Source organism: Durio zibethinus, chromosome 1, assembly GCF_047325235.1.
Source record: "Durio zibethinus cultivar Kanyao isolate XHJ-2024 chromosome 1, ASM4732523v1, whole genome shotgun sequence".
Classification (NCBI taxonomy): domain Eukaryota; kingdom Viridiplantae; phylum Streptophyta; class Magnoliopsida; order Malvales; family Malvaceae; genus Durio; species Durio zibethinus.
In genome coordinates this window covers 36,305,951-36,319,132 of record NC_143162.1, presented here as the reverse complement: position 1 = coordinate 36,319,132, position 13,182 = coordinate 36,305,951, and the positions used below count along the sequence as shown (strand labels likewise).

General features: G+C 33.8%; 1 protein-coding gene and 1 pseudogene across 1 annotated transcript; both read right to left on the bottom strand.

The window, feature by feature from the left end:
- Positions 1 to 2,431: 2,431 nt before the first annotated feature.
- Positions 2,432 to 4,739, bottom strand: LOC111311380 (cytochrome P450 CYP82D47-like). Its single transcript, XM_022910755.2, has 2 exons — positions 3,445 to 4,739; positions 2,432 to 3,272 (listed from the first exon to the last, which is right to left on the bottom strand). The coding sequence occupies exons 1-2, from the start codon at positions 4,402 to 4,404 to the stop codon at positions 2,649 to 2,651; spliced, it is 1,584 nt and encodes a 527-aa protein (XP_022766490.2). The 5' UTR covers positions 4,405 to 4,739; the 3' UTR covers positions 2,432 to 2,648.
- A 5,459-nt stretch (positions 4,740 to 10,198) lies between these two features.
- LOC111311379 (xanthotoxin 5-hydroxylase CYP82C4-like) lies at positions 10,199 to 12,418 on the bottom strand (annotated as a pseudogene).
- Positions 12,419 to 13,182: the final 764 nt, after the last annotated feature.

Here is a 13,182-nt window from a genome sequence, read left to right as displayed (position 1 = left end):
ATTGGTGAAGTATTTTGTATTATTTACTGATAATATATAAAAATAATATATTATTAATATATGAAATATTAATTTTTAATATTATTATATATTGACTTTTTTCGTAATCCGAAAATTTTGAATTTGTTATTTTGATGTCTTTTATTGGTGATTGAAAATATAAAACAAAATTTTTTTTTTAAAATTTTCTACAGTAAATATTATGTTGCTTTTTCTCTTTTTTTTTTTCTTCATATCCAATATTTTTTTATTTACAGCAAAAAAAAAAGAAAAAAAAAGAAAAAGAATGGCTACTAGGCCAATTTAAGAGTTGCTTAGGTCAGGCAGAATAAAATTCATTGATGTAAATTTGTGATCTTTTGCTTTTATGCTTTCAGGTCATATATATAGTTGCTTTTCCACTAGGGCTCATCTCTTTTGCTTGACCCACCAAATATATCATTTAGGACATGTTTAAGTTAAAATAAATTATAAGTGATTAACTCTTAGATGATAATATAAAGGCAATAATAGTCAAATAAATCTTAAAAGATTATTAAAAAATAAAAAAATCTTCGATTTTTTATTGCATAATAAAATTAAAATTTATGAATTTTTATTTAATGGTAACTATTTCCATTAAATCTTGAAAATGAATGAATAAAATTCAATTATCACAATTTAAAAAAAAATTTAAAAATATTTGTTATTTAGTTATCAAAACAAGCCTAAGTAAGTATTTGTATAAATTACATAGTTCAATTAAGAAAATGTTAACCAAAAATAGAGTATTTTATAAGATTAAAGTTTTAATTATAATATAATAAAAATTTATAATTTTAATTTTATGAAATAAAATATCAAAAATTTATTTTTCATTTTAAGTAAATTTTTACTATATAATTTGGGCATCATTGGGTAAAGTTAGATGAAAAGTTGTTTACTCTTTCAATTTTTTAAAAATTTTCCTGGTCTTTTTCTTTTTTCTGTGTTTCTTTGTTTTAATGGTGTCAAAGCTAGAAGGTTAAAATATTTAAAAGGAGGAAGGCAAAAAAAATCAAAATGAGGCACTAAATCTATAAATTCGTTGTTTTTTTTTTACATAAAAAATGATTTCATTTTTAAAAAAAGAAAAAAAACTTAAAAAAGAAAAATTGAAAAAAAAAAGAAAATTAAGTTCGCAACAATATTAATAATATGAATCAAAAAAAAATAAAAAACAAAAAAGGAAAAAATGAATTCGGATGTAATGTCAACAAATTCACTAATATAATTTCCATTAACAATAATCAAATAAAAAAATAACAAATAAACATATATTTTTAATAATAATATCAAATGATTTATATATGAAAAAAATTAAAATATAAAAAACTATTAAATATTAAAAATTAACAAAAACAATGAAAAATAAAATCAAATGGCTTGATATATTGTATATTATTGATATAAAATAGATCTTACAAAAATTTAAATAAAAAAATTTATTAATTATGTAAAAATAAAAAAAAGTTAAAAAAATTAAATATGTGCTGTACCTTTCATAACAAATGAGTTTCAAAATAGAATTAAAACTAAAAAATAAATTTTTTTGAAAAAATTTAAAAAATCAAAGTAAAAAAAAAATAGTTTAAATAAGTCTTATAATAAAAACCTTTAGAAGATATATTTTTTGTTTTTTAAAATTATTGAATATAATAAATAAAACAATAAATTAGACAAATAAAAAAATCGGGTGAACAAAATCAGGATGCAAAACAAAAATAATAATAATAATAATGTAAAAAAAAAATCCCACAACTTTTTAAAAATTTAAAAAAGAAGTGCATTCCACCAATTAAAAAAAAAAAAAAGTCGAAGCGCACAGGTTTTTAAAAAAGTTTTAAAAAAATCAGTGGATCCCACCGATAAAAAACCGTTGAATAAAAAACCGGGTCTCACTCCTTAAAAAATTAAAAAAAAAAATTGCATAATCCTTTAAAAAAAAAAAAAGTCACACCACAAAATAAAATAATACTAAAAATAAAAAATGACCACTTGATAGACACATGGCTGCTTCTGCAGCAAATTTGCGGCATCATTTTCGGGCTCAAAGCATGAATAAAATTCACGATAAAGACAAAACGTAATGAGACTGGAATATTGATTTTTTGAACTTCACCAAATACAACTGCCCCGGCTTGCGGATCAAAGAGGAAAGAGTCCAGTGATCATGACACGGGAAAATTATAGTTTTGAGTGACAGAGAGCATATATGACAAAGATGCCTGCTTTAAAGCAAAGAGAATAGGATGTCAGCAAATGATACTCATACAGATAAACCAGAAAATTATAAATCAACTTTGTGTGGACTTGACTTGGTGTTCTTATCCTTGAGTTCCAAGGGCAAATGAATGAAAAAGCAAGCATGGCTGAATTTAACGAGAAATTATCTAGAAATTGTAGATGTGAATAGAGCACAAAAACAAATACTAGTATAGTATAGGTCAGGTTTAAGAATAAAAAAGAAATACAGACAATAAAATTTGAATCTCAAACTTTTGTCACCTCTTATCCTAAACACTGGGTTCAGCCAGGAACCATACATATTGATATCACAAAGAAAAATATCAGACTCAACTTTAGCTAAAGTAAAGAAAGCAATATTTGTGGATTACACTTCAAGATGATTATTGATAGACACTAGGAGACAAGCGCGGTTTGGCAAGAATTTCAAGTGGGGTTGCTTTAATGTTTGTTAGTCCTGGACTCCCAGTCATGTCAACAGGTTCATTTGATGGAGTCAAGATGTCGAACGCATGCAGCAAGCTGGCCAGAACCAGATGTGTCATTTGCAAGCCAAAGTTTATCCCTGGGCACAATCTTCTACCAGCACCAAATGGTATGAGCTCAAAATGCTGACCCTTAACATCAGTATCCAGGTGGCTGGTGATAAATCTCTCAGGCTTGAACTCTAAGGGATCGGACCATAATTGTGGATCTGTTTGAATTTTCCAAAGGTTGAGTATCAGCCGGTTGCCTTTGGGCACAAGGTAGCCACCTATTGTGCAATCTTCAGAGAATTCGCGTGCTCCTGAGAGTGGTCCAGCTGGATATAAACGTAGTGATTCTTTTACAATTGCTTGGAGGTAGACTAGCTTATCAATGTCTGATTCATTTACTTGTCTTCCTTTGCCAATCTGGATGTCCAATTCTTCCTGAGCCTTTCCCAAAGCATGACGGTTGTTGAGCAATAGCGCAAGTGTCCAAGTTATTGTGACTGTTGTGGTATCAGTGCCCCCTACAAGCAAAGTCTACAGAAAAACACGATTGTGTTATATCAACTTAAATCACATGAAGCAATTTCATTCTTAAAATTTTCTTTTAAAGAAGGTTGAGCCTAACAAAATCGATGTTTTGGCTCCGTGTTTAATAGGAATTAAGATTGTCAGAAGGCCTAAGTGATGGTGGTAGAAGAATTCTTACCAGGGCTGTTGCTTTAGTGACAGTATTAACATCATATCCTGAAAGGTCAATACCCTCGAGAACAGAGAGCATCACATCAATAAAGTCTTGCTCTCCCTTAGCTACCTCGCCAACAGATTCTTTCTTCCTACGATGTTCCTCTAACCATTCTTCCAGGACACTATCCAATTCCTTCCCAGTTTTCTTCATGGCTTTTTCATGTCCACCCAAATCCAGCCACCCAAGAAAAGGAATTGCATCCCTTAACACAAACAATCCTGCCAAACGGAAAAATTCCCTCATTGCTTTCCTGCATCGCCTTGCCTCTTTCTCATCGCTAGCCACAACAGCCCCAAAAAACCTCTTCCCTGCAATCATCCTAAGAATCACGTTCAGATTTAAGTCCCCAAACCATTTCTTCATCTCAACCAAAACATGGCTTGACTCATCTTTTTTCTCGGTCCAAAGCTTGTACAGCTCTTTTATTGAGCTTTCTACTTCAGAGGCTCTAACATGTTTCAAAAGCTCAAGCCTGCGGTTTGACAAAAGCTCCGAGGCTGTTATTTTGCGCATTTCACGCCAGTATGCACCATAAGGACTGAAACCAAAGTTGGCATAGTTATGGCCGAGGTAATTTCCTACTGTAAGTTTGGGCCGTGAGGACACAGCTACATCATAGGTCGTAAATATTTCTTTGGCCAACTCCGAACTACTGACCACCACAGCTGGGTGCAAGCCAATTCGGATAGTGAATATCGGTCCATACTTGTCAGCTAGGGTTCCCAGTGCTAAGTGTGGAAGCTGGGATCCTGCTAATAGATGGAGATGACCGATTAAAGGCCATCCACCGGCAGCTTCTGGTGGTTTTTGGCCCTTCGAAGATGTTCTAGACCACCTAATTAGCAGGAAACATGAAAGGAGTATGGCAAAGACTCCTGCAATGTTACTGTTTAGGTAAGGAAGGAAGAAATCAATATTCATTGTGGCTTTGATTTCTGGATGATAGCGTTTGGGAAGTGTTTATCATTTGATTAGTCAACAAAGATCATTTAAAAAAAAAAAAAAAAGACGTCAGCAGTTGAACACAGGACACTGTGCTAAACTTTGTTTCAGATGGTTCGATTCCATTCTATCTTAGATGGTCATCAATTTCCAATATTCATTTAAGAGCTTTGTTTGAGTGCCAGTTAATTAAATTATTTCCAAAGCAGGCTTTTTTTTTTTTTTTGTCAATTTGATCATCATTTTGTATTTATTTAAGGGGGAAATAATGCTATTCGTCAGAATGATGAAATTCAACATCTTCCTTTCTGATTGGCTTGAAAAGGCGAAACATGGAAAGGAAGGAGTGATTGGCTAGCAAGAAAATGATCGGATATTTTAATACTACAAGTTACTAAATTATAGTAAAATTTCGAGTTTAACATCATTTTGGATTTCATCAGAAAAGACAAAAGCAAGATCAGAACTGAACCACAGTATTACACAAAACAGAACAAATCATGAGATCAACTAAAAGATTCCATTATAGTTGGTCTTATTTTACTTGAGTTGCATCACCAAGTCTCCTCCGTACCCTTGGTTATGAGGCATAGACATTAGCTGGGAGACGCGGCTGAAGTAGAACGTCCAATGGGGTGGCCTTTGAATGGTTAAACTGTTAAAAAAATGAGGTTCAACTTTATGTAAGTAGTTTTGGATCAAGTAAAGGTCATGAGTCTTGATCTTTCATTTTACACAGAGTCCTAGTTACTTAATAAAAAATATATGGGATTGTTTTAAGTGTGTGTCGAAAAATCAAGTAAAAAAAAAAGAAAAGCAAAAAAAAGCAGAGAGAAAAATGAGAAGGGAGAGTTAGTTGAGTGGAAGTTGATCCGTGGTCCGATTGAGTTAGAACCTTATCAGGAGATTTATGATTCAGAGTTTTACATTCTGAATGGTGAAGATCAGGTTTGAAGCTCACTAGGAACAAATTCATGGTGTATTTGTTGAGTCATTTATTAAGTGAGATTTCTTCAATTGTTTCTCTAGTTGTTGTTTAGCTCTAGTTTTAGCTAGAAAAGAACTTTGTATACCTATTATTTGATAGTGAAGATTTTTCTGGTGGTCCGTGATTTTTTTCCTCTACACTGGAGGGTTTTCCATGTAAATCTTGTTGTGCTTTATTTTTTTTGCGTTTTTTATTATTGATTGTTGTCTATTACTTCTGTATTGTTGTGATTATTGCTTCAGGCTCAACAAGTGGTATCAGAACAAGGGTTATTTTAAGACATTGATACAGAAGCAACCCAGAATAGAAGTAAATTTTGTTTGAGATCATGGAGGGTGATACAGGTTCCATGATAAAATTGACAGCATCAAATTATTCAATTTGGAAGCCTATGATGGAGGATCATCTATATTGTAAAGATTTGTATGAGTCAGTATTGGGTGATTTGGCTAAACCAGTAGATATGAAAGATGAAAGCTGAAAGAAGCTAGGTAAAAAGACGCTGGCTACAATCAGAAAATAGGTTGATATTAACGTGTTTCATCATGTAGCGCAGGAGTCAGATGCTCACATTGTTTGAGAAAAATTGACAGCATTATATGAGAGAAAAACAGGTATGAATAAAGTTATGCTTGTTAAAAAGCTTGTAACTTTACAGTACAGGGATTGACGATCTGTTATAGAGCACTTGAGTGATTTTCAAGATATATTTAATAGGATGACTACTATGGAGCTTAAGATGGATGATGAAATGAATGTGTTATTTTTTTTGGGTTCATTGTCAGACAGCTATAATACTCTAGTTGTGATTGTTCTTAATTCAATTCCTGATTATAAGGTGACATTGGAGATGGTAAAGGACAATATGCTTAATGAAAAAGTAAGGTGAAAAGATATAGACCTTGGGAATCAAGCTCTGATAATAGAGAACATGGGTAAAAATATCGACAGAGGTCAGGACTCAAAAGGTCATAGTAAGTCTAAACATAGATCCAAGTCTAGAGGTAAAGTGAAGTGTTTTTATTGCGGTAAGGCATGTCATATAAAATGAAACTGTAAAATCTTGAAGCAAGAGCGAAAAGATGAGAAAGGTAAGAGTTCAGATGATGACAATGTTGTAGCAGTGAATTCAGATATTGATTCAGTTACTTTGATTTATACACATGATGATTGTAATCATGTTAGTGATCCCGGTATTGAGTTGACACATGAGCGACATATCATTGTGTTCTTAAGAGAGAGTTGTTTATAACTTACAAAATAAGAGACTTTGATTGTACCAATATGGGAAACAAGAGTGTATCGTAGATTGTTGGGATTGGTGATATTATTGTACAAACTAGTACATGCTCCATGTTAACTTTGAGGGATGTCAAACACATTTCAAATATGAGAATGAACTTGCTTGCTATTAATATCCTTGATAATGAAGGATATGAAAGTCGACAAAAGAATGGATAGTGAAAGCTTCTCAAAGGATCTATGGTAGTTACAAGGAGAAAACTATGCTATATAATGTATAAGACATGGATGTAATTGAACGGTAACCAGGTAAATACCGTTGAAAATGATGCTTCAGTAAACTTGTGGCACAGAAGGCTGGCATACATGAGTGAAAAAGGGTTACAGGTTTTGGTAAGACAGTCTCTTATTCCTTTGACCAAAGGTATGTCTCTCGATTCATGTGATTATTGTCTGTTTGGTAAGCATCATAGAGTTTTTTTTCGTAAAAGTTCTCAGAGAAAAGAAAATAGATTGGAATTAATTTATTCTGACGTATGTGGTCCCATTGAGGTTGAGTCATTAGGTGGTAGTAGATATTTTATTACTTTTATTGATGATGCTTCACGTAAGACTTGAGTGTATATGTTGAAATACAAAAGTCATGTACTGCAGTATTTTTAAAAATTTCATGCCATGGTTGAAAGAATGACAGGGTTATCCTTGAAGTGTATTCGAACTGATAATGGTGGAGAATACACATCTAAAGGCTTTGAAGAGTATTATTCAAAGCATAGGATCAGGCATGAGATGACAGAACCTGAAACACCACAGCATAATGGTATAGCTAAAAGAATGAATCGTACCATTATGAAAAAAGTCAGATGCATGTTAAGGATGGTAAAATTACCAAAGCCATTATGGGGTGAAGCAGTTAACACGGCTTGTTATTTGCTTAACAGATCACCATCAGTTCCTTTAGGCTTTGACATTCTAGAAGGAGTGTGGATAGGAAAAGATACTTCATACTCTCATTTGAAAGTTTTTGGGTGTAAAACATTCATGCATGTACCGAAAGAGCAGAGATCAAAGCTTGACAGTAAAGTCACACAATGTGTATTTATAGGATATGGTGATGAAGAATTTGGTTACAGGGTATGTGATCCAGCAAAGAAAAAGACAATAAGAAGTAGAGATGTGATCTTTCATGAAAAAGAAACCATAGTAGACATTAAAAAAAATGAGAAGACTACACGGATTACTGTTGAGTATGATGTTTTAATACCGACAGAGATTTCATAAGAAAGAGCCACAGATGGTGAAAATGAGCAAAAAATAGAACTTGAGAATATAAATGAGCTAGCCACAGTTACTGATGAGCTAGATACAATTAGTTTTGAGCAGAGGGAGCAATCATCTCTACCTGAGAGTATTGAGCAAGGGGAGCTACCTTTGACATCAAGTGATGTAGAGTCTCAACCCAAGAGATCTACTAGATAACACAAGCCATCTACCAGGTATCTAAGTTCAGATTTTATTTTAGTTACCAGTGAAAGGGAGCTAAAAAGCTTCCAAGATGTGCAGGCTACTTCGGATAGAGAGCACTAGTTAAAAGTAATGAAAGAAGAGATAGAGTCATTACGAAAGAATGGTACTTATGATCTTGTTAAACTTTCAACAGAAAAGAGGCCATTAAAGAATAAATAGGTGTTCAAGTTAAAAAAAGATGGTGACAAATTAGTGAGGTACAAAGCTTGATTGATAGTAAAAGATTTTTCTCAGAAACTAGGCATCAATTTTGATGAGATTTTTACTCCAGTTGTAAAGATGAGTTCTATTCGAGTGGTACTAAGATTAGCAGCTAGATTGAATCTTAAGCTTGAGTAACTTGATGTTAAAACTGTATTTTTGCATGGTGATTTATAGGAGGACATTTATATGAATCAGCCTGAGGGTTTTAAAGTGAAAGGCACTTAGTTTACAAATTGAAAAAAAACTTGTATGGCTTGAAACAAGCTCTGCGACAGTGGTACAAAAAGTTTGATTCTTTTATGGTGAGTCATAGCCATAGAAGAACAGCAGCGAATTCTTGTGTGTATGTTAAACAATTCTCTAATGGTAACTTCATTATCCTATTATTATATGTTGATGATTATGTTGATTGTAGGATAAGATGCTAGTATAGTTTACAGGTTGAAAGAATAATTGTCTAAGCTTTTGATATTAAGGATTTAGGTCTAGCAAAGCAGATTCTTAGTATGGATATTATCCGAGATAGGAGAGCTAAAAAGCTGTGGTTGTCACAAAAAAAATATGTTGAACGAGTGCTTGGTAGATTCAACATGCAACATGCTAAATCAATTAGCAGTCCACTTGTCAACCATTTTTATTTAAGTAAGAAATCTTGTCCAGTGTCTAAGGAAAAGCAACTAACTATGTATAGTATTCCTTATTCGTCTGCAGTTGATTCTTTAATGTATCTTATAGTTTGTACAAGGCCTGACATTTCTCATATAGTTGGTGTCGTGAGCAGATTCTTTCTAATCCGAGAAAGGTTCACTAGAAAGCAGTGAAATGGATTTTTAGATATTTGAGGGGTACCTCAAAAATGTGCTTGACTTATGGAGTTTCACAATCAGTTCTAGAAGGGTTTACGGATGTTGACATAGCAGACGATCTTGATGGTAGGAAATCTACTTCAAGGTATTTGTTCACTTTTGCAAGAGAAACTGTATCTTGACAATCTAAGTTACAGAAGTGTGTTGCTTTGTCAACTATAGAGGCTGAGTATATTGCAGCAACCGAAGCATGTAAAGAAATGCTTTGGATGAAATATTTTTTTCTTGAATTGGGGTTTAATAAGAAAGAGTATGGGATATTTTGTGATAGCCAGAGTACTTTAGATTTGAGTAAGAATACCATGTACCATGCTGGAACAAAGCACATTAATGTTAGATATCATTGGTTACATTCAGTGATTGAAGAACTGCAGATGTTATTAAAAAAAGTTCATACTGATAAGAATGTAGCAGATATGTTGACTAAGATACTTTCTAGGAAAAAGCTTGAGCTTTGCAGTAACTTGGCCGAAATGAGTTCCCTGACCAAGGTAAGTTCCAAATGAAACTGCTATGGTGATGAATCTCCTCCTAATGGGGCTAAAGAGGGAGATTGTTAGAAAAATGGGGTCCAACCTCATGTAAGTGGTTTTGGACCAAGTAAAGACCATGGGCCTTGATCTTTCATTTTACACAGAGCCCTAGCTACTTAATAAAAAAGAGGTGAGGTTGTCTTAAGTGTGTCGAAAACCAAGTAGAAAAAGAAGAAAAGCCAAAAAAAGCAGAGAAAAAAAAGAGACGGGAGAGTTGGTTGAACGAAAGTTGATCTGTAGTTCAATTGAGTTGAAACATTGTCAAGAGGTTTATGATTCAGAATTCTACATTCTGAACGGTGAAGATCGGGTTTGAAGCTCACTAGGAACAAATCCAGGGTGTATTTGTTGAGTCACTTATTTGGTGAGATTTTTCCAATTGTTTCTCTAGTTGTTGTTTAGCTCTAGTTTTAGCTAGAGAAGAACTTTGTATACCTATTATTTGATAATGAAGATTTTTCTGATGGTCCATGATTTTTTTCCTCTACACTGGAGGGTTTTTCAAGTAAATCTTGATTTGTTTTATTTTTCTTACATTTTTTATTATTGATTGTTGTCTATTGCTTCAGTATTGTTGTGATTATTGCTTCAGGCGCAACATAAACCTAGGCTCTCAGTCATGTTAACAGGTTGATCCATAGAAGTTTTCAGTTCAAATGCATGAAGAAAACGAGCAAGTGTCAGATGAAGTTGTTGGAGAGCAAATGATGCACCAGGGCATGAACGTCTTCCTGAGCCAAATGGAATGAGTTCAAATTGTTGACCTCTAACATCAACACCGGCATGGCTTGTGAGAAATCTCCCTGGTAAAAATGCAGATGGATTTGACCATACTCTTGGATCTCTTTGAATTTTCCACACATTTACGACTACCCGCCAGCTGGGACATGATAGCCAGCAACAGTGCAGTCGTTCATAGCTTCCCAGGGTCCCAGTAGAGGACCAGCTGGATAAAGGCGCAGGGTTTCTTTGATGATAGCTTGAAGATACACAAGATTTTTAATATCTGACTCATCAACTGGCCTTTCCCGGCCAACCTGGAGGTCTAATTCCTCTTGAGCCTTCTCCAACATCTCACGATTATTCAGAAGTAAAGAAAAGGCCCATGTCAGTGTCCCTGACGTCGTGTCACTGCCACCAATGATATGTGCCTACATGAAAATCGAAAAGAACGTTAATGTAGAAGTAAGCTTGCCTAACAAAAGTTAGCTTATCAGCTATAAAGAGTCGTATAAACTGTTTGTGATTCTCAATAATCACAAAATTAAATACTTGAGCATGCCACACCAGTCAAGAACTAGCAAGCCCAAAATAATGAACCATTCTAAGAATACAGGGTATAATCAGACCTTCTTGGATAAACTACACCACTCATCGATTGTCCTGTTTTTGGCCAAACAAGTGTTATCATAAATCAAACTCTGAGCTCAAATTTATTATGTTTCTTCAAATTAAACATACCAGACAGGTAGACTTGATACTCGTATCTGCATCATACTGAAAATTTGAGAGGTGACCTTCCTCCTGAAGAGACAACATTACATCAATGAAGTACTGCTCCCCTTCAGCCTTGATTCCACCAGAAATCCTTCTATCTCGATGCTCCTTTAGCCAGCCCTCAAGTACACCATCCAACTCCTTGGCCGTCTTTTTCATTGCCTTTTCATGCCCCTGCATATCTAACCACCAAAGGAGTGGAAGTGCATCTGAAACAACAAAAAGACCAATTAAATGAAAGAACTGACTTATTGCCTTTTGACAATTTCTTGCCTCGCTATCATCACAGGCAGCAGAAGCACCAAAATAACATTTTCCAGTCACCATTCGAACAACTATATTAAACCACTGTTTAAGTTCAACAAGCACAAGACTGGAACCATTGTTATAACTTAAACTGTCTAGTTCTCTTATCCCCATGTCAACTTCAGAAATGCGATCATGCTTGAGCATCTCAAGCCTGCGGTTTGAGAGAAGTTCAAGTGTTGCAATTTTTCCCATCTCACGCCAGAAGGGGCAGTAAGGTGCAAACCCAAACACAGCATAATTGTAACCCATGTGCTTTGTAGCTACTGTAGTAGGACGTGAAGCTAGTGCCTTATCATTAATTGTGAAGCATTGTTTTACCACTTCCCAGCTACTAACCACAAAAGCATGGCGACTGCCTAGGCTTATTGTAAATGCAGGCCCATGCTTATCAGCCACTGCTCCAAGTGTTCGGTAAAGAAGCTGATTACTGCCACCCAATAGGTGGAGGTGGACAAGAATTGGCCATGCACCTTCAGGTTGAGGAGCCATTCTAATGAATGGTTCAGCAACTCATGAAAAAAAATTCATGTCTATTTATATGTTCAAGCCAACAGTAAATCGCCTAAAGTCAGCATGATGCATACCATTGCTTGACAAATTCTAGCAAGGAACATGGCTTGACTTCATCAATCTGTTTACCATTCCTCGGTGTACAGGAATCTGTGAGAATGACAGTAGAAAAAAGAGAATTTAATTAAATACACTATATCACCCTCGATATCCATAGAACATATATAAAATATATTTTTGAATATAATTAACAGCTTAGCCTTGAGCCGTGCGACAGTAATGGGACGGTTTTCATCCCTCATATTTCAGTTCTTTGCTTTGGAAGAAAATTAGTACAGTTTTGAAGAGATAAACAATTTTTTGAATCTATGTGAATATTTTGAAAAAGAAAATTATACTTCCTCTAAGCTAAACCAGCTTAAGAGAATTCTTTTTTTTGAAAAAGCTATAGTATTTTTAACCAAAGAATTATTCCAGCAAATTAATTCTTTTATTTTACAATCAATAGAAAACCTGTTAAAAGAAATTTTTTTTTATTATTATACTTTTACGTATATGTATAATACTGCTTTTAACGAATATATACCTAAAATCAAATTTTGACTTGATCATGAAATCTTTGATGTAAAAAGCATTGAATTTGGTTTAGTCGGATAAATTACTGTATAAAACTTTTCTTTCCACATTTTAAAAGATTTTTCAGCTTTTATAAAGCATCACTTTACTGAATGTAAAAAATAGTCAAAATATTTTTACTACATTCATTTTACCATATATAGTCTTTTGGGTACCTTTCAAAGAGAAAGATTTTACCAACCTTATCAAATATGGGAATTTGATAAAATATCCGGTGGACATTTTCTTCAACCCCTTAATATACTTGATCCACCAACAGACCATATCGAGTTCTCAGATGATTTAAATAAAATCATCACTAAATATACCAATCCAAACAGTTACCATTTCCAAACAAGAATTGATCTTATAGAAAAAGCAAAATTCTTTCTCCACCTAGCCACAAAACCAGACTATCCAAAAATAGCTTGCTAGATAGATGGCAGATGCATTTTTGTTATCAGAT

Coding starts and splice junctions, on each gene's coding strand:
- LOC111311380 (XM_022910755.2), bottom strand. CDS start 4,404: ATGAATATTGATTTCTTCCTTCCTTACCTAAACAGTAACATTGCAGGA. Junction 3,273..3,444: donor TCACTAAAGCAACAGCCCTG/GTAAGAATTCTT, acceptor GTTTTTCTGTAG/ACTTTGCTTGTAGGGGGCAC.